The sequence below is a fragment of the Hipposideros armiger genome, unplaced genomic scaffold (assembly GCF_001890085.2).
Source record: "Hipposideros armiger isolate ML-2016 unplaced genomic scaffold, ASM189008v1 scaffold_344, whole genome shotgun sequence".
Lineage (NCBI taxonomy): Eukaryota > Metazoa > Chordata > Mammalia > Chiroptera > Hipposideridae > Hipposideros > Hipposideros armiger.
In genome coordinates this window covers 1,109,152-1,133,556 of record NW_017731694.1, presented here as the reverse complement: position 1 = coordinate 1,133,556, position 24,405 = coordinate 1,109,152, and the positions used below count along the sequence as shown (strand labels likewise).

Below are 24,405 nucleotides of genomic sequence, written 5' to 3'. Positions count from 1 at the left end.
GGTTAGAGTTACTTAAGTTCTGCACTAACACTTAGAGAATAATTCTTTGCTTGTATACCTTAGATTTAGATATTTTATATCTTTGCTGTTAAACTAATAGCAGTTATCTGCAGTTATTATTAGTTTTATTGTGTATAAAAGTATCATCTAAGTATTTGTAAGTTATTAAAAAGTATGTTTACTATAGTGTATGTTACATAAAATAATCAGATTACAAAATTGGTCTTGCAAAAAAATAAGTATTTTGATTAAATATTCATAATTTCACCAAGAAAACCAGTCCTTGTTAATTTTTCCATAGTCCCTATAACATTTCAGTTCACAGACCCAGGAAAATGCCCAAGTATTTGTTGCTTGGTTTAAAGTTATTTTTGTTGTTATTTTAAGTATGTAATCGTATTGGGGCTTATCCATGTTGACAGTCTTAATCTCAGTCTAAAAGAAAGAATATACTGAAATTTTTTTTAATTTTTTTTCAGGGGGGGGTGGTGTAAACTATTGTGGGTATTTGGGTTTCATTTTTTTAAATCCATATTTTAGTTTATACTATTTAAGTAATGAGTTAATAGAAATTTACTGTCTAGTGGGACATACCATACTTCTTTTCATTGTCTATTATCTTTTTGAGGTATCTTTTTGAGTTTCTTGAGTAAGTCTGCTTTTACCTTGGCAATTACTATTTTGTATATACTTTATTTATATCCCTACTTGGCTTTCTATTGGATTCAACTCTGAATCCTTTTAATATGTCCCCATATGTTGTATCTATGTTTTTAATAGATATTTTCTATACCTGGTTCTAACATTTATTTCCTTAAAGTGCTGTGACCACAATGATATATAATGTTCCTGGGGCAAGAGAAACAGATGTAGTGTATTGACTGGTCCTTGCTGAGTTCATGGTTAACTAAGCCAGAAACTATAACTGATTTTTCCTTAAATATGTGGGGAGTTTTTTTAATTAAAATAAGTAAGTACCCTTTGTTAAACTAACAATAACTTTTAAAAGTTATCAACAACAAAAAAGGAAGCTTCATATAATTCTAAAAGGTATAATTTATAGTAAGTTATAAAAAATCTCATGTGTGTGTGTGTTGAAACAGTATGCAGTAATGGTTTATTATCAATTTCTGCTTATACTAACTCAGTGTCCTCAAATTTTAGTAGAACAAAGTAACTTTAATCAATGTTTGAAATAAGATGGAGTATCTTTTTTTTTTTTTAACCCCAAAGATTACATAAGAGCAAGCAAGTCAGGCCAAGCTGGTTTTAAAGTATGGCTCTAGCATTTATCCATAATATGATCTTGGGTAAATCATCAAATCATTTAATTTTTCTATGCATCAGTTTCACCACTTACAAAATGAAGATGATAATGCCTATCTTATAAGACGGTTGTGAGGATTAAATGAGAAAATGTACGTAAAGTGGTTAGAACAGAACACGGTACATAGAAAGCATCCAAAAGAATAGAAACTGCTTTTATTATGTAATTGTAATTTTTGTTATTATCGTACCACAATGATTCTTACAGTTCCATCTTTTGGAGACTGCTTCTGAGATTTTAACATACATCAAAAGTCTCTTTGCTGACTTCCTCAGCTACTACAGCTTTCATTTACCCAAACTTTAAAATATACTTTTGTTTTAGCATCTCTTTTCTCTGGTTTGCTGTGCCTCAGCCTCTTGATAGGTTAGTTGGCTCTGTTCACCTAAAAGCCAGTTTTTTCCTTTTCAGCTGAAGGTAGAATTATCTATTGTGTCTTTCTACTAATTCGATATTATTTCTCAACCCCAGCCTTATATAGGGGCCTTTGGGTAAAATGTACACTTTTTTTTCATTAAGGTGTTTATTGGATATTTTCTAGAACTCACCGAAAATTGATTTACATGAAAAATGAACACTTTAGAGTGATCTATATTTGAAAAGGGGTATGACTGTCTTGGGTAGTGCTGGCTATTGTGAAACAGTATTCCGTTGCTGAAGTAATTTCTTTTGAAACCAGAGTAAATATTTTCAATGTCACTAACAAGGGACTGCTGCACTCCTTCGACCTCCCAAAGGCAGTTTGCCTTGAGTTCTCGCCAAAAAACACTGTCCTGGCAACGTGGCAGCCTTACACTAGTAAGTATTTTCCAATTATGAAAATATTCATACAGGATCAATTCAATTCAGTGGGAGAAAAGAGTTTACAACCTTATAAAAAAGTAATTAACCTATATGGTAGTAAATAGTATGTGAATATTTTTAACCAACAATAAATCTTGTATTCCCCAAATACAATGGACTTTAAATAATTTCCAAGTATAATAAGTGAAAAGATCCATCATGAGATGGAGGAAAAGAAAAAGCCAAGGGAAAATTTAGAAAGTAAATAACCACTGAATAGAGAAGATCTAAATATTAAGAAGAATATAACTTTTAAAATAAAAACCTTTTAAATCATCATAAATGAAAGAGGAAGTACAATAGACACAACAGCTAAAAAATGTGTATAGTATGACAAAGAATCGGAAATGGTGTGTCATTTTCTAGCCCATTTAGAGATATAATAATATGTTATATGAACATTTTATGTAGCTATGCTTCATAGATGAGTAATAAAATATTGGGAATTGGCATAAGGGTTTATTTTAAGAAACATTTTCAAGTTATGTATGGATATTATTGCATAAATATATGATCATTGTTCCTCATTGGGTTATAAACCTGGGTTTGTTCTTCTAGTAGGCATGGACTCTAATAATCTTATTTTTCCAAGTAAATAAAAGGAAAATTGAAAATCAGTTGAGAATCTTGGGTGGTTTTATATAACTGTGTGTGTGTGTGTGTGTGTGTGTGTGTGTGTGTGTGTGTGTGTGTGTGTGTGTTTCTTGTACATAAAAGCTTTCATAGTAAGACAAATTAATCCATTTAACAGCAAACCATGTCTAACTTGATAAACAAGAAATCTCTTAAGTATTCTTAAAATCTGTAGTAATTAACTCATTTTAGAAATGCTGAACTTTTGCTCAGATAGCTGCCATATTGTCATGCTTTAGGAATGGATAATTAAATCCATAAGTAAAGCTAGTGGGGAAAGTTGATTTAAAGCAACACTCATACATGATCTTTATAATCTTGTTCAAATTTTTTCAAAGAATGAAAATTTTTTTACTAGTGTTAGGAGACAATTATTGCAACAACAAAAAATTGTTTTTATTGTAGCTTCTAAAGATGGCACAGCTGGGACTCCCAACCTAAAACTTTATGATGTGAAAACTGGAACATGTTTAAAGTCTTTCATCCAGAAAAAAGTGCAAAATTGGTAAATAAATGCTTTAAGTATTAATTATTTACAAAATACTTTAAGTATCTTCGTTGTATAATATTTATTTCTTTGGTATTGGTTTAGAATGTAACTTGTCAGACCAAAATCTAGATCTTTGAGGATTTTGTATGTAGGAATGTAATAAACAGTTGATCTTTCTTTTGTTTAGTATTTGCCTGAAAAAGAACACTATTTTTCTATTACATATGGTAACTAAAACTGTTAGTAAATAACATCATATTATAAGTATTTTTCCTTAAGTAGTAAACAATATCACAAACTTTTCGTGATAACGTAATGTTACAATCTGTCTACATGTGTTTTTATATTCTTTCGTTTCAATGTAGGTGTCCATCCTGGTCAGATGATGAAATTATTTGTGCCCGAAATGTTAATAATGAAGTTCACTTCTTTGAAAACAACAATTTCAGTATGGAAAGATTTATGAATTAATTTTATTATTTACTATAAATGTATATAGCTTTTATTGCCTTACTGCATCGTAGAGTTCTCCAAAATACTGTTAATATTAATACATTGCTGTATATTAATATATAAATAATTGTTATTAATTCATTTGAATAACTTGTCAGTCTAAATGCTAGTGAAATTTTATAACAGATTTTCTTTCATAACTTTATTATCTCATAATTTCTATTAAGATATTTGAATATCTCTTTCTGAATTTATTTGCTATTGAAATTCTATGATACAAATTTTTTAATGTTTTATTGTGTAGAATTTCAAACACAAAAGTAGACATCTAGCCCCAATAACCATCCACCCATTCCCAATCCTACCTCATCCATCTATCTATCTTCCATTTCTCTTACTCTGCTATAACAAATTCTAAAGATCGTGTAATTTTACCTGTAAATATTTTGGTATCTCTGAAGGTTAGGACTCTTTAATTTTTTTAATTTAGACAGAAGACCACTATCACAGATTTAAATTACCTGTCCAGTGTATAAATTTCTAATAGTTGCAAATATTATAATTTTTTTAAAACTCGGGATCCAAAACAAGTTCCTCACATTGCAATTGATTGATATATCTTTTAAGTTTTTTTTAAGCTATAGGTTCCCTCTCCATCTTTGGAGGAACCCTTGTAGTTTATTAATTAGTTAAACAAGGTTATTAATTAGTTAAACAAGGTTACTTATCCGATACATTTTCTCATAGATTGAATTTTGCTATAGTATCCCATCCTATAATTTAAAATGTTCATCTGTCCCCTGTCAGTAGCTAATTTGGATCTAGAGTTGGTCAGCTTCAGGTTCTTTTTTGGGAATATGAGGGCAAGACTGCATCATGAGCTAGTATTCAGTTCTTTTATCAAGAAGCACATACTGTCTTACTGTCTTTAATTTTGTAGAATTATTATAGCTGACATTAATGTTCAATGCCTAGATTATTAGTTTATGAGTGGTTGCAAATTGGCAATATTCTGATTACCTTCCTCCCCTCTTATTTATTAGCTGGACTACTTCTACAAAGAGAAATTCCCTCATCTACTATTTGGTTACCTAGTGGTGCCATTTACACAGGAAAGGCAGGATAAATATTCTTTCCCTTTATCACTTTTAATATAATGAGTTCTTTCTCTAACAATCTTCATTGCAACCAATTAGTTTCCCTATACCTCCATTATTATGAACTATAGATTTAAACATATATGTTGTGTTTCAGTCCATTGCAATTGTTATTATTGCTGCTCACATTATCCCATCCTTGGACAATTAGTCTTTAATGACTTCTTTACTATATGGTAAGCTAAGGTGTCCTAGGATTATCTTGTATATTTCCCGCTGTACACCTAGAATCAGCCAATTCTTCAAGATACTCTGGCTCCTTTTAGTGCGAAATGGTATTTAGAGACCACAGTCTGGGTGTGGGGGGTTCTTATTGCTACTGTATTGATCATTGTTTCTAGGCCCTTTTTTTGTTTGTTTGTTTTTTATCTTATATCTGTATTGCCTTTTGCCAACACCAGAAACCTGGTTCTCTGGGATACCAGGGTGATAGTTGAATATCACACTCACATAATTATTCATTTGCTTCATTCCACTTTAACCACATGGTGTTCTTAGAATGATAATACCAACAGTAATACCAATAATATGATTACTGAACATAATTTAAAGAAAAAGTTTTGCAGTTCCTTTTGCCCTTAGCGCATTAATGACTGTACACTTTTGAGTATATTAAAGTAGAATAGGAATTGATAACTGATCACATGTACCAAAGATGGCATACAGGCTGATTTTAAACATTATTAACACAGTCATTATAGCCGTACACTTCATTTTCCTGGATTTGAGACTCATTTCTGCCCCCATTGATTTTTAGGTTGGCTTGCTTGCTTATCTTACTTGCCTCTTTGTGAGCATACCAAAAGAAGGGAGACTGCCATTTTGGCCATTTGGTATGCTACTTTTGAACAGCTATTGATTTATGACTTTAAACAAAGAAAGAGAAATGGCTCTTGATCCCAGTAACTAAGGGAGCAGTATTGTTTATAACATGGGTTCTGACTGCTGGCACAGAGTTAGCACTCAATAAATACCAGCCATTGTTACTCTTGTTTTGATCATCATTATCTTGCAATTAGTTACAGAATTTCCATTTCCACATTCTATAGTAGCAGGCTAGAGTCATCTTTCCCATTTAATGGGCTCTAAAACTACTTTATTTCAGGGGTTGAAGAGAACTGACATTTATTGAATACCTATTATGTGCCTGGCACTGTGCTCTTAAAATTCAGTTGCTGGCGCCAGCCTAGTGGCTCAGTTGGTTAAGAGCTCACTCAAGAGTGTGAGCTCTGAGCAACAGGGTTGCCACTTTGATTCCCGGCCCAAGCTGAGCTGCCAACAGGTGGCAGGATGGCTCAGCTAAAAAAAAAAAAAAAAAAATTCAATCACTGGGAGTTAGGCATATAATCCCATTACTTGCCCAGGGTCACACAGCAAGGAAGTGACTGAGTAGGAATTAAAGTGTAGGTCTGTCTTGCTTCCCCCCCATGCTTTTTCTAGTGTGTTACTCTTTCTCACCTACATGAGGCTACAATGAGCAGTATTAGTGTACAGTTACATTAACCTTTTATAATTCGTTCAGAATTTAACATAGCACTGTTAATTTCTTTCATCAATCTAACACCATTTATTTTTTTTTAGATACAATTGCAAATAAATTGCATTTGCAAAAAATCAATGATTTTGTGTTATCACCTGGGCCCCAACCATACAAGGTAATTGCTATGTTTTTGTTTGTTCAGGTACAATATTATGAGATTAAATCTTTTTTAGTCTTTAGTGACTGTAAAAAAAATGTCCATCTTAGTTTAAATGCTTCAAAAGATTAAATAATGATTTACATCTGTGTATCTTAGGTGGCTGTCTATGTTCCAGGAAGTAAGGGTGCACCTTCATTTGTTAGATTATATCAGTACCCCAACTTTGATGGACCTCATGCAGCTTTAGCCAATAAAAGTTTCTTTAAGGCAGATAAGGTTACAATGCTATGGAACAAAAAAGGTATGATAAATATATTTTATCTCTCATTTTGTTTATCAAGTATTGATTTAGACTTGTATTCCTGTGTGTATAGAAAAAGAAGTATCAGTGCTTATGTAATGAAAATTTTCATGGCTCTGTTACGTTTTTAAATTTTTTTATCACCATTAGGTTAATTTGTGTTTTAAATCTAATTAAAGTTTGTACTGTTAAAGCTACTGCTGTGTTGGTAATAGCTAGCACGGAAGTTGACAAGACAGGAGCTTCCTACTATGGGGAACAAACGCTGCACTACATTGCAACCAACGGAGAGAGTGCCGTAGTGCAATTACGTGAGTATTTCAGCAGTCTTCCTTTGATAAAAATTATAGTAAATACTGTGCCATAAAGGTGATGTAACCTAAGTTCTTGATTAAGTGCTAAAACTCATGTATTTTATAACCTTTAAGATAAAATTAATTTCTCTTAAGAAACTTAAAATCATCTCCAAACAAACCTTATTTTGATAGAATTTAGTTATGTTAGCACTTAATTAGAGAGCTTGCTGAGTGAAGTGTTCATTGTGGTAGTTCTTCTGGGACTTATTTATTAGTACAGTAAGCTCATCTAGTGAGTTTAACACAATCTTCCAAACTGAAGATTATTAGCACTTCATCTTTTGTTTTGATGAGCTAAATTAACTGTAAAATAATATAGTTTTAAAGTCTTGGCAACTCCCTAATTTTTTTATTTTGAATGAAACACATAAAAGTAAGGTAACCTTCCTTACAAAAAACTATGTATTCCATTAAAGTCAGAAACAAAATAAGGATGATTCCCCTTTCCACTGTTAACATTTTGAAAGACCTAGTCAGTGTAACTGATCAAAAAATATATAGTTGTACAATGAAAATCAAAACCATCCCTGCTCATCTAGATGAAGTCACAGTATAAACAACAGCCACTTAAAAACCATAGGGGCTCAGTTGGCTAAGAGTGTGCTCAAGAGTGTGAGCTCTGAGCAATAGGGTCGCCAATTTGATTCGCGGCCCGAGCTGAGCTGCCACTGAGCTGCCAGCAGGGAGCAGGATGGCTCAGCTAAAATAGAAAATCCATAGGGGAAGGAAAGATACCATATACAGCACCAAAAAACAAGAAATTATACAGAGCTGATGGGAAGAAAACTTAAACTTCTGAGGGACAAGCTGTGACCTTTAATAAGAATTTTATAAAGATATAATTTCTCCAAACTGATCGAAAAATTAAATTAAAATGCCAGCAGATTTTTTTTTTTTTTGGACTGGGTATGCTGATTCTAAAGTTGATATTGAACAAATAAACATGCAAGAATGTTTTAAAAATTGCAAAAGAAGAGTAGGGCAGGGGGAGTTCTAACTCTACTAGATATTAAAATATAAGGCAGTTGTAATTAAGATAGTTTGGTTTTGGCTTATGGATAGACAGATAAATCAGTGGAACAGAACAGAATCCAGAAATAGATCTAGACTTGCATAGCTGCTGATACATAACAAAGTCAGCATTTGAATCAATGGAGGAAATACTGATTATTTAATATATGGTATGCGGACAAAAACTTAATGCTGCCTCTTCACCAACATAAATCTCAATTGGACCAAAAAATTATACCTAAAACTACAGAACTAGAAGAAAATAGTTGAGATTTTTTTTTTCTAATTTTAAAGTGGAAAAAGACTTTCTAAACAAGGCACAAGTCATAAGGGAAACGTGATAAATTTGAATGTATAAAAATTATAGATTTCTACTTGGGAGAAGAAAAGAGTTCGTAAATTAAGCAGAACAAACAAATAATTGGGGAAAATGTTATTTTAGACAGGCAAGGAATAAGTATGAGAAAAGGTGAATTCTGTTAATATAGCAAGTAAATCAATAAAAGATCAATAACTGGAGAGAAAAATAGGCATGAGATGATAAAAGGTAGTCCACAGAAATAGAAATGAAATTATGTATAAATATATTAAAAGGTGCTTAGCTTATAATAAAAGAATTAGGAAGGAAAACAAGACAGTTTTTTACCTTAGTAAGTTGTCAAAGATAAAATATGAAACTACACAGCATGAGTGAGAGTGAGGGAAATCTGCACTATCAAGCACTATCGATAGTGTAAATTGGTACAACTTCTTTGAAGGGCCTTTTGACGGTATGTTATCAAGTAAGTGTATGCGCCCTTTGACCAGACAGTTTCACTCCTACAGATAGATGTATTTAAACACTCACAGTGGAGTATATGCAGCAAGGTTTGTAATAGAATACAGTGCAACTGAAAAAGAATTAGGTATAAATGAGTGAATGAATGAGGCAGATCTTAATGTGCTTATATGGAAAAATCTCTAACTTAGAGTATTAAATGCAACAACAAAGGTTTAGAACTTTGGGGGTTTTGTGTGTGTGTGTGTGTGTGTGTGTGTGTGTGTGTGTGTGTGTGTGTACACGCGCGCGTTTAAGAGAGAGAGATTTAATTTCAACAATAATATTCTGATAGGACATCCAAGAAATCCTCTAACCAAGGATTGCCTTTGTGTAGGGACTTATTTTTGTGGCTTGTCTTTTTTATATAGTTTATGTTTTTATTACTGTGTGCATATATTACTATCTCTTTTAATAAAAACTATTTCTTTATTAATAGTAATAACCTATGCTGCTGTGAGCCCACATTGCCAAAGTGTAAAAGAAATTGAGATTCATTAGGGGTTCTTAAATAAATGTATGATTATACACTAATCTCTATAGTATATCACATAAAAATATTTTAATTTTGATATATCGTGAAATTTTTGGATTTTTACTGTTTGACATGTTTATGAGTTATATAATTATAGTTTATGATAATAAATATTATATTCATTAATTGTTTATTGCTAATTTGGATTTTATATTCTTTTTCTAGCAAAAAACGGTCCCATTTATGATGTAGTTTGGAGTTCTAGTTCTACTGAGTTCTGTGCTGTTTATGGTTTTATGCCTGCCAAAGCGACAATTTTCAACTTGAAATGTGACCCTGTGTTTGACTTTGGAACTGGTCCCCGTAATGCAGCCTACTATAGCCCTCATGGACATATATTAGTTCTAGCTGGATTTGGAAATCTGAGGGGACAAATGGAAGTGTGGGATGTTAAAAACTACAAAGTTATTTCTAAACCAGTGGCCTCTGATTCTACATATTTTGCTTGGTGCCCAGATGGTGAGCATATTTTAACAGCCACGTGTGCTCCCAGGTTACGTGTTAATAATGGGTACAAAATTTGGCATTATACCGGCTCTGTCTTACACAAGTATGATATGCCATCAAATGCAGAATTATGGCAGGTTTCTTGGCAGCCATTTTTAGATGGAATATTTCCAAGAAAAGCAGTAACTTACCAAGCAGTTCCAAGTGATGTACGCAGTGAAGAACCTAAAGCTGCAACAGCTTATAGACCCCCAGCTTTGAGAAATAAACCAGTCACCAATTCCAAACTGGTAAGTAAAGTTTTACTACTTTGGTAGGAAAAGTTTTTTCAGTGTGTGGAGCTCTCTAGGTATTTCCTCATGCATGTTCTTGTGTTATTTAGTACCTGATCAGAATATAAACTCTAGGGTAGAAACCGTGGAGAGCTGATTGCTGAAGATGGTAGACAGCTCATATTGTTAAGTTGGAAAAGTAGTTATTTTAAAACAATTCACATTTTGCATCTCTGGGAAAGAGAACTGATCTGACATATTGGCTTTCTAGATCATGGGCTCAAATAGAAATGCCTCTCAGGCTGGGTTTGTGACGTAAGGCAATGGTGGCTGGGCGAGAATAATAAAAGGGAGAGATTGCGCCATCTTTGAAGGCCATGGCCACTCTACAGCAGTAGCTGCTTGTTTCCATGGGAGATTTTAGGCCCAGCTTGCCAAAATGTTTGATTTTTTTTAAGACAAAACAAGTTTGGATGCTTATGTGAAATTTCTCCATTTCTAAAAACACTCTTGTGCAAAGAAAACACATTTGTTTTCCTTAGGCCATCGGTTCCCACCTCTGTTGTAAAGTTATGACTGGAATATCAGTCAGATTCATATCTGCTTTAAAATGTTAGCATTTCAGAGCTCAGGAAAAAGCATTTATAAGTGACCTGAGTTTCTTGATGATATTAAGGAATAAAGTTGCTCTGTAAGTCTTTCTGTTATTAGAAAAGTGACCATACTAGAGGCATAAACTGGGATTTCCAAGTAAACGGGGCTATATACTTACTTAATAGTTAGACATTCAGGGAAGTAAATACTTTTTCAAGGGACAGATACTCCTATGCCTCCCTAGGGCCACTCCTAACTCTCTCAAACACAAATACAGAAGAACAATCTTTCCTCTTCCATTTTATTGCAGCAGTGGTCTCTAACTTCTTGACTTCATTGAAATGTTCTGTTGAAACATTTTCATTATATAAAGTTATTTTGTAAATATATATAAACTTACATAACAAATTAAGCCCTATTTATATTTGTATTAGATCAAAAAAGAAAGTATATTATAGTCTTTAGATTTGTCCCATCAGTATATTGACATTTTCCTTACCTAAGATAAAAACAGGAGTAACTTACCTCACCCTATCCTGCTATCTAAATATGTGTAAATTAGCATAAGAGGAAGAAACTCTGAATTGGTGTATATTTTTATTCTCTGATCCATAAAACTAATTTGTTTTGGTGGTGGAAGGTAGAGAAATGAATATAGAAAGATAATAGTTTGAAAATGGCAATAAAACTAGGTAAGAATTTCTTAAAACCAAAACTTTTTAACATTTAAGATACCCATGAAATTTTTGCTTTTGTATGTGACATGGTGATTATGTGATCTTAACAAATGATTTTAGTTGAAGTGACCACTAATGAAAAATCTTTGTTTGTATCTAATTCAAGAAATTAGGTAAATGGCAAAGAAAATACTGTCAAGAAATTACTTAGAAACAAAGATGTTCTAGTCAATAAGTATACAAAGGAGGAAGGTTACATAGCAGAAGGGAAAAAAGGTGTTGGGATTTTTCCCCTTGAAGAAATAAGTTACTTTTTTAAATTCTTTATTATTATATTATTATTATTTTATTGGGGAACATTGTGTTTTTCCAGGACCCATCAGCTCCAAGTCAAGTAGTTGTTTCAATCTAGTTGTGAAGGGCGCAACTCAGTGGCCCACGTGGGGATTGAACCGGCAACCTTGGTATTATGAACATTGCGCTCTAACCAACTGAACTAACTGGCCTCCCCAAAAGTTACTCTTTTTATAAGTAAAAATTCATATGTTATGTTTGAACAAGTAGACAGCTCATGACCTGTAGTAGCTGTGTGGTTTTATTTATTTATTCATTTATTTATTTATGTATGTATGTATGTCTAAAATGAACGTCTGTCAGTGGCTACATGATACTTATAGGTTGGAAAAGATATGTAATTTATCCTTTCTTCTTGCATCATTTTTAATTGCTTTGTCATTTTTTGAAGTTCTCATGAGTGGAAACTTTCAGCCAAAGCAAGGTGCTGTGGCATAGCCCACTATTGAAAGAATTTTGATGTGTAAAACAAATGTTCAGCAAATATTAGTATCTCTTAACTAACATTGTGTGCAGTGGACATAAAAAATAAGTAAAAGAGGGGCCGGCTGAGTGGCTCATTGGTTAAGAGTTGGCTTGGGAGCATGAGCTCTGAGCAGCAGGGCCGTCAGTTCAGATCCCACATGAGGGCCAGTGATGCTGCCCTCTACAGCTAAGATGGTGAACAACAGTTCAACCTGGATCTGGGCTGCCGTGAGTCCCCGGTGACGGCGTAGGATGCAGTGGGGCTGCAGTGAGGCTGCAGTGAGCTGCCGTGAGCTACCGTGAGTGGCCGGCATCCGGCATGAGCTGCCGTGAGCGGCCATTTAATGGCCAGCGACCGATCTGCCTCAGCCAGGAAGAGTGCATTGATCACAATACCAACATGGGCCAGTGAAGTGACATCCTCCACAATTAGACTGAAGAACAAAAGGACAGCAACTTGTCTGTTCCCCTTCCCCGATTCCCCAACTCTGTTCTCTCCCCCAACTCCCCAATAAAATCTTTTCAAAAAAATTAAAAAATAAAAAATAAGTAAAAGAGCTTTGAGCTCCAAATCTGTCTATTCTACAAATGTGGGTTCTCATATATTCAGTTGCTTCAAGCAGTGTACTTGTATGTACACAAACAAAATTTTGATGACCTGAAATAGTTAATGCGACTGCTAAGATCAAATCACTTTATGGTTTCTTATTTATTCCTCTGTATCTTAAATGTTTGCGCCCTGCCCATTTCCTCATAGCATTTATAAGCACAACACAGATCTAGTACTCAAGAAACTTCATGGAGACGTGGTCCTTTTGATGTGCTGAGTATGGTAGAGTCTAAGAGACAGTTAACACTAGCATAATAGCAGTGTAGACAGAATCAGTAAGTAGATGAATTTTTTTTTATGAGAACATTTGCATTCTACTCTTAGCAAATTTCAGTTATTCAATACAGTGTTACCAACTATAATCCCCATGTTCTACATTAGATCCTCCTTGATCCTGTACTTAATTTACTCTCCTTCTGTTGTGGAATGTAGTTGATAGATGGTTGTATAAATATCCAATGATGAAAACAATTGTCTAGTTGCATATAATCTGACAAGTTTCTTAGGTTTTTGTAGGCCTCTTTATTATGTTAATCCTGGATTTATAATTATGCAGTTATAGCAGTTATCTCTTCCTATTTCATCTATTTTCTTTTTTTTTCTTTCTTTTCAGCTGAGCCATCCTGCTACCTGTTGGCAGCTCAGCGCAGCTCAGCTTGTGCTGGAAATTGAACCAGCCACCCTGTTGCTCAGAGCTTGTACTCTTAAGCGAGCTCTTAACCAACTGAGCCACTTGGCCAGCACCTTCATCTATTTTCTTATAGTCTTAGTTTTTCTATCTGCTTTTATTTTTAACTTCTAGTATCCGATTTTGCAAGTTAAGGTCTAGCAAATAATTCTTTGTGCAAAGAAAACAAATGAGGGAACTGAGTTTCTGTTGGCAGTAGTCAGATCCAAAAAGATTGCAGAAGAAGCTATTGTTGATGTCTAATTTTATAAGAATCATGCGTCGGTGGTAGTACTAAGAAAAGTTCCATTGTTTAAACAAAACCAAAGTGAATTTTGCCTGCTCTTATTTGCAGTCTCAGAAATCTGAAAGATAACTATCAACTCATAGGAAGTGCCTCATTAATTCCATGCCGACAGTGGAGTGTGCCTACTACCAATCAGAGTTTTGAAATGTTATTTGCCAGTGATCTTAAAATAAACTTGGTAAAATAAGTTTATCCCATATTAGCAAAATTGTATAATTTGTTGAATATGTTTTTAACAACATGGACTCTATTTCAAAATCATTTATTTTACATTTTCCATAGCATGAGGAGGAACCACCTCAGAATATGAAACCACAATCAGGAAATGATAAACCGTTATCAAAAACAGCCCTTAAAAATCAAAGGAAGCATGAGGCTAAGAAAGCTGCAAAGCAGGTATGTGGGGCACTAATCCCTTCAAAACAAAACAAAATCAGTTAAATTATTAGCTTTAAGCCTTCAAGTTTTGAAGTCCAAAAGACTTGACTGTTATGTTGTAAAATGTAGTTGGAGTTAGAATGTCTTTCTTTTGTGTTTGCCTATGAATTTTTAAGAATTCCCTGTATATAATGGGAAGTTAAGGAAACTGGACCTGACCTTAAAAACCTGAAACCCTAATGGGATTATGTAGTATGTTACTTGCTATAGACCTTTTTGGTGGGGCCTTCGTGAAGTGGTATAGTTTGCTTTTTTGAAAACATGTTTTTGTTAAGAGACACCAGAAAGTATGTGATTATAAAGCCATTTTGTCACTCAATATTATGTTACTATAGGAAATTATTCAATTAGGAATCTAAGTGCCAGAAGTACACAAACAATGGAATTGTTCTAAACTAATTTGTGTATGATTTTGTAATTGAAAAACCACACTAGTATAAGAATTGACAATTTATGGTCCTGTGATAGTGAGATTAGTTGTGCTGGGACTATCTGATTAGCAAAGTAATGGTGACTACATATTTGAGATTCAATGCGGTTGTGCTAGTAATGCTTGAATTCTGACAGTTTAGGTTGCTTATGTGTTTTGGTAGACAATTAATTGTTTTAAGGTGTAGAATTGCATTATGCAACCACATTCTGCTAAAATCTGGCCTTTAAAAAAATCAGCGTGCTCTTTTGTAGTTAATATATTTTATCTCCAAAAAATCTTTAACACTTCATCGGGCACAACTGATCTCACAGATTCATTGCACACAAAGATGCCGCTATGAAATCTTTACTGTACTAAGTCACAAACATGACTGGCAATAGGTTACGGTAGAGGGGGAAGATATGGAAGCGATGAGTCATGATACTTAACTGTTAAGATATTTGAAAATTTGTGTGCAATGAACCTGTGAGATAGATCAGTTGCGCCTGACGGAGGGTTGAATAGCTTGTGTTAGGTCACTCTGAGTAAAATGATCTACTCCATGTATTACACCTCTTTAAAAGTAAAACTTGTCCTTTCATCATTGTGGTTAGAGACTTGTGCTGGCTCTGAATGTTACCTTATAATTACTCGTAGGTAAGAGTCCTTTTTTTTTCTAGCTAATATTTTTTTCTAACTATTATTGGGTTGTTGGAAAAGACATGATGCATTTTTGCAACAAAAAACATAGGAAAAATATGTCATGACTTCCGACAACCCAATATAATTGACAAATAAAATTTTTAAAGTGTACAATGTGATGATTTGATATACACATATATATTGAGAAAGGATTCCCACAGCTGGGTTAATTAACACATCCATCACCTCACACATTTATCATTTTGTGGGAGTGACAACACTTGTTCTACTCTCTCAGCAAATTTCAGTGATACAGTACAGTGCTGTCAACTATAGTCACCATGTTATACAGTACATCCTCAGACTTTATTCATCTTATAACTGAAAATTTGAACCCTTTTATCAACATCTCCCCACTATACCCACCCCCCAACCCCTTGCAATCACCATTCTGCTCTGTTTCTGTGAGTCTGACTTTTTTTTTAGATTCCACATATAAAGTGATACCATGCCATATTTTATCTTTCTCTGGCTAATTTCATTTAACATAATGCCCCCGGCTCATCCATGTTGATGCAAATAAAAAGTTGAATAACATTCACTGTGTGTATAGATATATTTTCTTTATCCATTCATCCATTGATGGACACTTAGGTTGTTTCCATACTTTGGCTATTATAAATAATACTGCGATGAACATGGGAGTTCAGATTATCTCTTTGAGATAATAATTTTGTTTCCTTTGGTTATATACCCAAAAGTGGGATTGCTGGGTCATATGGCAGCTCTATTTTTAATATCTTGAGGAACCTTCATACTGTTTTCCAGAGTGGCTGTACAAAATTCCTTCTAATAGAGATTTCAGTGCCTTCTAAAACCCACTCATCTTAGATTCCTGTTTATAAGTGATATTTCTTCATTTTATCAGATCTTTTCAGTATGACCATCGCTGGTACTGAGCTAAGGTCCCTTTGAAATAAAATATTAGTTCATTTTGTGTGTGTTTCTGGTATTTGAGCACATAAAATTTGGGTCAGTGTTTATAGAATTGGTATTATTTATAATAATCAATATTAAAATATTTGGACTTTCTCAAAGAGAGCCCTTACAATCAGCACCATTAATGTAAAACATAATTACAAAAACAACCAACCGTGCAATCACCCACATGTGTTATTTACTAAAGGTGATACTACTAATCCATCATTTATGGAGTTACCCTTTGTGTGTTTTCCCAGTGGTGGCAAAGGTTTTCTACTTGCAAGATAATCCTTTCCCTATGGGTTTTGAGACAACTGGCTGGAGTTAGTAAAAGTTAGGTTGTGTAATAGAACACAGGTAAATGGTCCATGATAGTGTCTCACCTTGACCACACCTTTTCAGCTGTGACTCTGAATTAAGTAACCAAAGATAAAGAAGTCAGATGTATGTAATCTAACCAGGTGCTTTTATAAACTTTGGATGGTTTTATAAGCTTGTCAACTGTACCAAAAAGAATTGAAACTAAGAATTTAATCTTACCATATACATATTCTTTCCAGAGAGTGGCCAGAATTTAAGTATAATCAGACATTTTGACTTATTCTTGGTTATTTAAAATACGGTAGAAAATTAAATTTTATGTTTCACTTAACTTTAATAGTTTTTCACATTTGTAACATTAACCTTCTTACTTCCTAATAGAAAAATTAATATTCCCAGCTCATTATAAGCAACTAAATTTAAAAATTTTTAAATGTGATATCAGAAGTGAATTTTGATAGGTAAAGTATCTCTTCTTTTATCCACTCTTCTTTAATTGTATGAAGAATACAAAACCATACATTATCAGAGCTTATAAGCTCCTTAAGAGTAGAAACTAGTAAATAGTTTCTTTCGGAATACTCTGTTGAAGCGCTCAGTAATGTGCTTTCACATAGAATTAACCTTTGCTGCATTGGAATGTACAAAAAAAAGTATAACCAACATGACTTTAAAAAGAAAAAGTGACTCTAATTTATATTCTCTAAAAACTCTCAAGCAGACATTTTTAGATTCAGAGATCTAGAAGTGATACCCTGTACCATGTTCCCCTGGGATGCTTTGGAAATTCAGAGTATTCCACCCAGAATTCTGAGTAAGAGGTTTTGAATTCTTGGGGTTCTGTGATTCCACTGGGAACTCTATGAAGAAGAGGTAGAAGCTCTATCTCTAGGCCAATAAAGACTTAACCTTTCCCCCTCTCGTCAAAACATATGTCTTTTCATAATTACAAAAGGAGAGTCATTCTTTTGCTCTTTCATTTATTTAACATGTGCAGTAAAGCACATAGTATGCTGGGGGCACAAGTAGAACAGTGAACAAGAAAACCTCAGGTACAGTCTAATGGGAGATAGTGCAGGACGGTGTTGCAATAAGGATACATAACACATGTGTAACTAATCTGGTCTCTTGGGAAGTGGGGGCATTTTCTAGGAGCCCTAAAGGATAAGTAGGGTCAACCAGGTGACCTAAAGGTATTCAAGGCACAAGGAACAGTAAACAAGAGTAATAAGCACAAAAGCCAGGAAACGAGTTCACAGCACCTTAGCGGAAATCAAAGTGGTTCAGAATCAGTGGTTCCTTGGTGAGGAGGGCTGAGGCTAGAAAGGTCATCAGAGGTCTGATCACATTGAGGGCAATGTAGACTTCCTTTCAGGGACAAAAGTTTTCCAATGCACTTTGTTGCAGAGCTGTATTGATCTGATTATAAATAAACCTCTGTAGGACTTATTCTGTAGCATCACCCATTACGTGGACTTGATCTTACACACTCATTATAGTTTGGGAGGACATCACATGAGTGAAACTTCACATACCTTAATTAGAAAAGCCTGTCACATTTCCAAAGCATCCATATAATGGCCCCTCCCAAAAGATCCAGAAATTTTGAATGCTTGTTGGCTGATACAGAAATCTTCTAGCTTACTTGGCGAAGGTCATTTCTTTTCTTTTCATTTGTCCTTTCGTTATATTACTAACATAATAATTTAAATTTTTTTATTGTTATGTTACTTTAAATTCTAGATCCAGCAAAGTGTTCTCTGTGACAATTATATAGTAAAAACCTTTTGAGTGTCTCATAACTGTGACTTTTTTTTAAGCTGCATTGTATTTATTATGGAACATAGCATATTTTATGAGACCTTCAGTTCAGTTCCTTTCTTTATATAAATTGTAGTATAAAATATAAAATCACATTTTGGGTCTGCATTTAAATACCAGCACCTTTTTGGTTAAAATACTTTAATGTTTTCATTTTAGAAAATTGAATATTTGAAAATATTTCCTGTAGGAAGCAAGAAGTGAGAAGAACTCAACAGATTTGGCACCTACTCCTGCCCCACAGAGCTCAGCACAAAATACTGTGTCTCAGTCAACTTCTGGAGACCCTGAGAGAGACAAAAAAATCAAGAACCTAAAGAAGGTGAGCGATTTAAATGAAAATCAGACGTATTTATGGAAAGAAATATGTGAGAATTATATAAAGTAATATTTAAATGCCTAAATACAGGAATCTAAGAAGTTTGTAGCAGTTCTCATCATTGCTTTCTATGAAATACTCTAACATAGGAATGGTGCGGATTTAATTTCTATTCACAAATGTTTAATGACTCTCGGTCTTTTATTTTTGATTTTTGGAGTAATAAGAAATAATGTACAATTGTATAGATATATGCTGAACACTTTTATACTCAGTATTTCATTAGACAGTTGTGAGATAGGTAGGAACAGACCTTTATCCTAGTTTTAAAGATGAGGAAACAGAGACAAAAAGTTTATTCACTTGTCAAATTACAGCCAGTTTGTGGAGGTAAAACCAGGTCTCTAGAGCTTTTCTTGGGCTGCGCTATAAAGTTTCTTATAAAGCCAAAGATATCATCCAGGTACAATGAAGTACAAAAATAAATGGTGAAATTGGTGATATATTTACATATATATATATGTATGTACACATATTGACATATCTATGCACACATACATATACATATACTCGTATAACAATTAAAAGATTGAAAAATATTTTACTAAATCCCATATTTTTTTATTTTCAGAGTTGGAGCATATTTTATTTATTTTTAAATTTTTCAATTAATTTTACAAAGTAGTTTACCTTAGCATTTTAACAAACTATTTTTGATACAAGTGTAAGATAATTGATTCCCCTTATTTATATGATTGAGTTGTTAATAAGAAAATTTGTATTCTAAACTAACTTATTCTTCCTTCCTCTTGACTCATAAATATTTGATGTTTGCAGAAACTGAAAGCAATCGAACAGCTGAAAGAACAAGCAGCAACTGGAAAACAGCTAGAAAAAAATCAGGTCTTTTCTGCATTTTTCATTTGGGCTCGTAGTCACTACTACCCTTCTCTTTTTATTATAAGCAATTGTTTAATTGGGTAAAAGAGTACATAGATTTAAACTATTTTTGAAAATCACATGCCATATATTTTTTAGTTTTTACTCTTAAACAGGGATGGATAGAAGGAGACATAATGTAGATCATGGGGAATGAAACAGTTGCTATTCCTAACAGGCATATTAATGCTGTTGCTGCTGTTTATCAAGGCAGTTTATTATGTGAGGCAAATACAAGATTTTCTTCCTTCCTGTATCTCAGATTGCACTGCCCCCTTTGCCCCTTTTCCTCCTCTTTTCCTCAGCACTTTTAAGCCCAAGTGTAAAATGGAAAATTTACCGGACCTAAAGGAATGCAGTAAGGCAGCTTCTGTCCTTTGCCCCCTTGATTCATACCAGATAACAAATTAGAACTTGCTTCTAATCTGCATTTTTAAATGTGTGTTTACCAGTGAGTCTGATAAAGTGTCAGACATACTCTCTAAATTTTTTCTCCTTTGTTATTTTGACTGTAAATCCAATAATTATTTTATTTCCTGTTGAATAACTTTATTGTCTTAAACTTTTCTAGATGGAGAAAATTCAGAAAGAGAAAGCCCTTCTCCAAGAGCTGGAAGATTTGGAATTGGGTGTTTAAAGATTTGCAGAAAGCAAGTTGGTTACCAGAAATCAGTGCAAACACATCTTCTGTTAAGTTCATTGGTATATATGGAATATCCATGTGCCCACATTTAGTGCTCATCTGTAATTTTAACCACTTACCCAAGATTCTGTGTATGTATAAAACTCAATGATGCCTATTAAATTGATTTTTGTATCCTGCATCCTCTACCATTTCAACATATGATATAAAAAAGAGACACATGAATTTTCTAGCAAAGCTTGATCCATTGAAAGACATGTTTTTAGTAAAGGATGGTATATACCATATAAATGAATAAAGACTTTTTAAATTTAATCGATGTTGGTTTTGTTATGAGTTCCTCACTTAAGAAACCCTTTATGAATTTACAAGGCAAGTTTGGGAAAACTGTCCTTTAAATACACAAAATGGCTTTTTTGATCTTAAAATATAATTATATTATCAAAACTTTAAAGAAATCCTTAAAAATCAGGTTGTAGTAAATATATTAAATTGTTTATATTGTTTGTATTATTTGAAGTAAAGTTTGCTTAGTTCTAAAGTAAGTATAGACTTAAAAAATAGAAATAGTAAAACATTTTATTTTGATATTTCAAATAATAAACCTAATGATCTAAGGATGGGGTAAATATTTTCCAAACATGAACTATGATTTTTTGGTTGTCTTTTCATATGATGAAAAAAAGATGTAATGATAATCCAAGATACTTGACTATCAAAACTAATTTATATTTAGTTTTGGAGTCTGTTACAATTAATTTGTTTTATCAGGTTTACATTTGAAATTATTTTTTATTTCATTTGCATTGATGAAAATTTTCATTTTCTAGAGCTAATATGTAAACCTATAGGTAAAAGAATCCAGAAACACCTTGAGAGAAATAGACAAATAGATAACTGAGTTTACTGGCGCACCAAAGTTTCTATTAAGATTTGGTAAAGATCTAATGCATTAAAATTCGAGTGGTATTTTAAATATTTTGCATGTGGAGTGTATGTGTGCATGTATACTCATGTACATATAATTAATTGCTTTCAACATTAACTGATTTATTTCTGATAATAGAAACTGACGCAAATGAATTACTTTCACAATATATTACTTTAAAAATCGTTTTTCTAATAAAATGTTAAATAATGCATACTGAGACCGTGCACTGTTTTTTTGGTTTAGCAGCCTAACAATTTTTTAAAATAATTACCATTTATTGCAGTTTGCAGTAAACTTATTAATTATTTTTAAAATGTTTATCTCAGAGGTAGTATCATTGAACCTTTTGGTTTGGTCAGATGCTTTTTAATTGCTTCAGGGTGACTATTCCTACCCAAATTCTTAGACTCATTTTTTTAAAATAATTTTATTTATTTCTATAATGATTTAATCCATTTAATTATTTATAAAGAATTCCTGAGCAAACTGAGGTGTTCTTTTTTTTTTTAAGATTTTTATTGGGGAATTGAGGGAGGGGAACAGTGCTGGGGAATTGGGGGAAGGGGAAATGACAAGTTGCTGTTGTTTTGTTCTTCAGTCTAGTTGTGGAGGACGTTGCTTCTCTGGCCCAAGTTGGCACCATCATTGCGCTCTTCCCGGGCGAGGCACATCAGTCGCCGGCTTCTGGATGGCCGCTCAGCAGCTGCTGGCCACTCACGCTGGCTGCTGGCTACACACGGTAGCCCATGGCAACCCACTGCAGCAGGGCCTGCAGCCTATGCTGTCACCGGAGACTCATGGCAGCCCAGCTCCAGGTTGAGCTGTTGTTCAGCATCTTAGCTGTGGAGGGCAGTGTCACTGGCCCTCATATGTGGGTTCCGAACCGGGGCGCTCTGGCGTCCCAAGCCAGCTCTTAACCACCTCGTCACTCAGCCAGCCCTGAGGTGTTCTTTGACTTAAATATATTATCCTCTGGGAGTAAGGCGATAGAAATAGAAAAGAGTGTATGGTGATGAAAGCCTGACTGAAAATGAGATTTAAAATACAGTAGTCCCCGGCTTGGCTGAGTGGCGCATTGGTTAAGAGCTGGCTTGGGATGCCAGCTCTGAGCAGCAGGGCCCCGGTTCGGATCCCACATATGAGAGCCAGTGACACTGCCCTCTACAGCTAAGATGATGAACAACAGCTCACCCTGGAGCTGGGCTGCTGTGAGTCCCCAGCGACAGCAGAGGCTGCAGCCCCTAGTGCAGTGGGCTGCCATAAGCTACGGTGTGTAGCCAGCAGCCAACGTGAGCAGCTGGCAGACAGTGTGAGCTGCCAAGAGCCGCTGTGAGCGGCTGTCCAGAGGCCGGCCGACTGATCTGCCTCACCCAGGGAGAGCGCAATGATAATACCAACATGGGCTAGTGAAGCGACGTCCTCCACAACTAGACTGAAGAACAAAACGACAGCAACTTGTCTGTTCCCCTTCTCCAGATTCCCCAGCACTGTTCCCCTCCCCCAATTCCCCAATAAAATCTTTAAAAAAATAAAATACATTCATTAAAAAAAAAATACAGTAGTCCCCTCGTATTTGAGGGGGATACGTTCCAAGACCCCCAGTGGATGCCTGAAACAGCAGATAGTACTGAAACCTACATACAGTTTTTTTCTATACATACATACCTTTGAGAAAGTTTAATTTATAAATTAGGTACAGTAAGAGATTAACAACAATAATAAAATAGAACAATTATAACAGTATACTATAACAAAAGTTATGTGAATGTGGTCTCTTTCTCTCCCCACCCCCCCATAACCAAGCTGATCATCAAGACGGTTATTAAGTGGTTAATGGGTGGGGAGCATATACAGTGTGGATACGCTGGACAAGGGATGATTTGCAACCCAGGCAGGAAGGCATGAGGTTTCATCACACTACTCAAAATGCTGCGCAATTTAAGACTTATCAATTGTTTATTTCTGGAATTTTTCATTTAATATTTTCAGATCACAATTGACCATAGGTACTAACAAACCACAGAAAACAAAACTGTGGGTAATGGAGTACTGCTGCATTTCTTAGAGTTATGAGATACTAGAAAGACAGCTAGGAATATTAAGAATTCTTATTCAGGTGATGTTCCCAAGCAGTTTCTGGGTTCATCTACCTGTGTAAATACATTAGTATTCGGAGCAGAGCAACCTGGCAAGAATTTGTAAGTAGTAAAATAACAGTAATGATTGTGACAGCCTTGCAGTTTTAGTCTTGCCAGAATTAAGTGTTTTGTTCTTGATGGAAGGAGGATTGTTGGAATAAGCCCATTTCAGGGGCCTGTTTCTTGGGGTCATCTTCAGCTACCAAGACTGTCAAGTCAAACCAGATTTAGAAGGAATAACCTGCGCACTTCTAAAAATCTATTTAGATCAATTCATCAAGTGTTTACTGGGTACAGTGCAGGTTACAAAGGAAATACAATGTGTCGTTTAGTAATGTCAAGTTATTTATAGATGTAAGATTGGTTCATGAAATCAAGTAGAAAATTGAAGATTCAAGACTTGGTACCAAAAGATGTGACAAGATGTCAGACAACTGCAGCAAAATACCATAGACTGAGTGGCTTATAAACAGCAGAGATTGATTTCTCACAGTTCTGGGGGCTGGGAAGTCCAAGATAAGGCACCTGCGGATTTGGTGCCTGGTGAGGTCCTACTTCCTGGTTCATAGACGGCCATCTTGCTGTGCCAGCAGGAAGGGTGAGGGAGCTCTCTGGGTTCCCTTACAAAGGGCACTAGATCCTTTCATTAGGGCTCTGCCCTCATGATCTAATCACTTCCAAGAGGCCCCACCTCCAAATAACATCACCTTGGGAATTAAGTTTCAACATATTTTGGCGTGACAAATTCAGTCTTCAGCACCAAGGGAAATCATTAAGTATTCAATATAGATTTTTAAAAGATGGAAGCTATTACTCTGATATTTTTGTTCCCGTTTTCTGGACGTGTGGGAGAATTATACTAAC

The 24,405-nt window shown here is 34.4% G+C and overlaps 1 protein-coding gene across 3 annotated transcripts in view; it reads left to right on the top strand.

The window, feature by feature from the left end:
• EIF2A (eukaryotic translation initiation factor 2A) overlaps positions 1-21,612 on the top strand; it is a 36,383-nt gene extending 14,771 nt beyond the window's left edge. Inside the window, exons 4-14 of one of the 3 annotated variants that reach the window (XM_019661313.1) lie at positions 2,035-2,125; positions 3,209-3,308; positions 3,659-3,741; positions 6,485-6,558; positions 6,700-6,844; positions 7,039-7,155; positions 9,729-10,300; positions 14,239-14,352; positions 18,762-18,893; positions 19,728-19,793; positions 20,401-21,612. In XM_019661313.1, the coding sequence (XP_019516858.1) occupies positions 2,035-2,125; positions 3,209-3,308; positions 3,659-3,741; positions 6,485-6,558; positions 6,700-6,844; positions 7,039-7,155; positions 9,729-10,300; positions 14,239-14,352; positions 18,762-18,893; positions 19,728-19,793; positions 20,401-20,466 (1,560 nt within the window). In that variant the 3' untranslated portion in view covers positions 20,467-21,612. Of the gene's footprint in view, positions 1-2,006; positions 2,126-3,208; positions 3,309-3,658; positions 3,742-6,484; positions 6,559-6,699; positions 6,845-7,038; positions 7,156-9,728; positions 10,301-14,238; positions 14,353-18,761; positions 18,894-19,727; positions 19,794-20,400 lie in introns of all 3 variants that reach the window. The other 2 variants (XM_019661314.1, XM_019661315.1) reach the window with 2 other exon arrangements.
• The last annotated feature ends 2,793 nt before the right edge of the window (positions 21,613-24,405 follow it).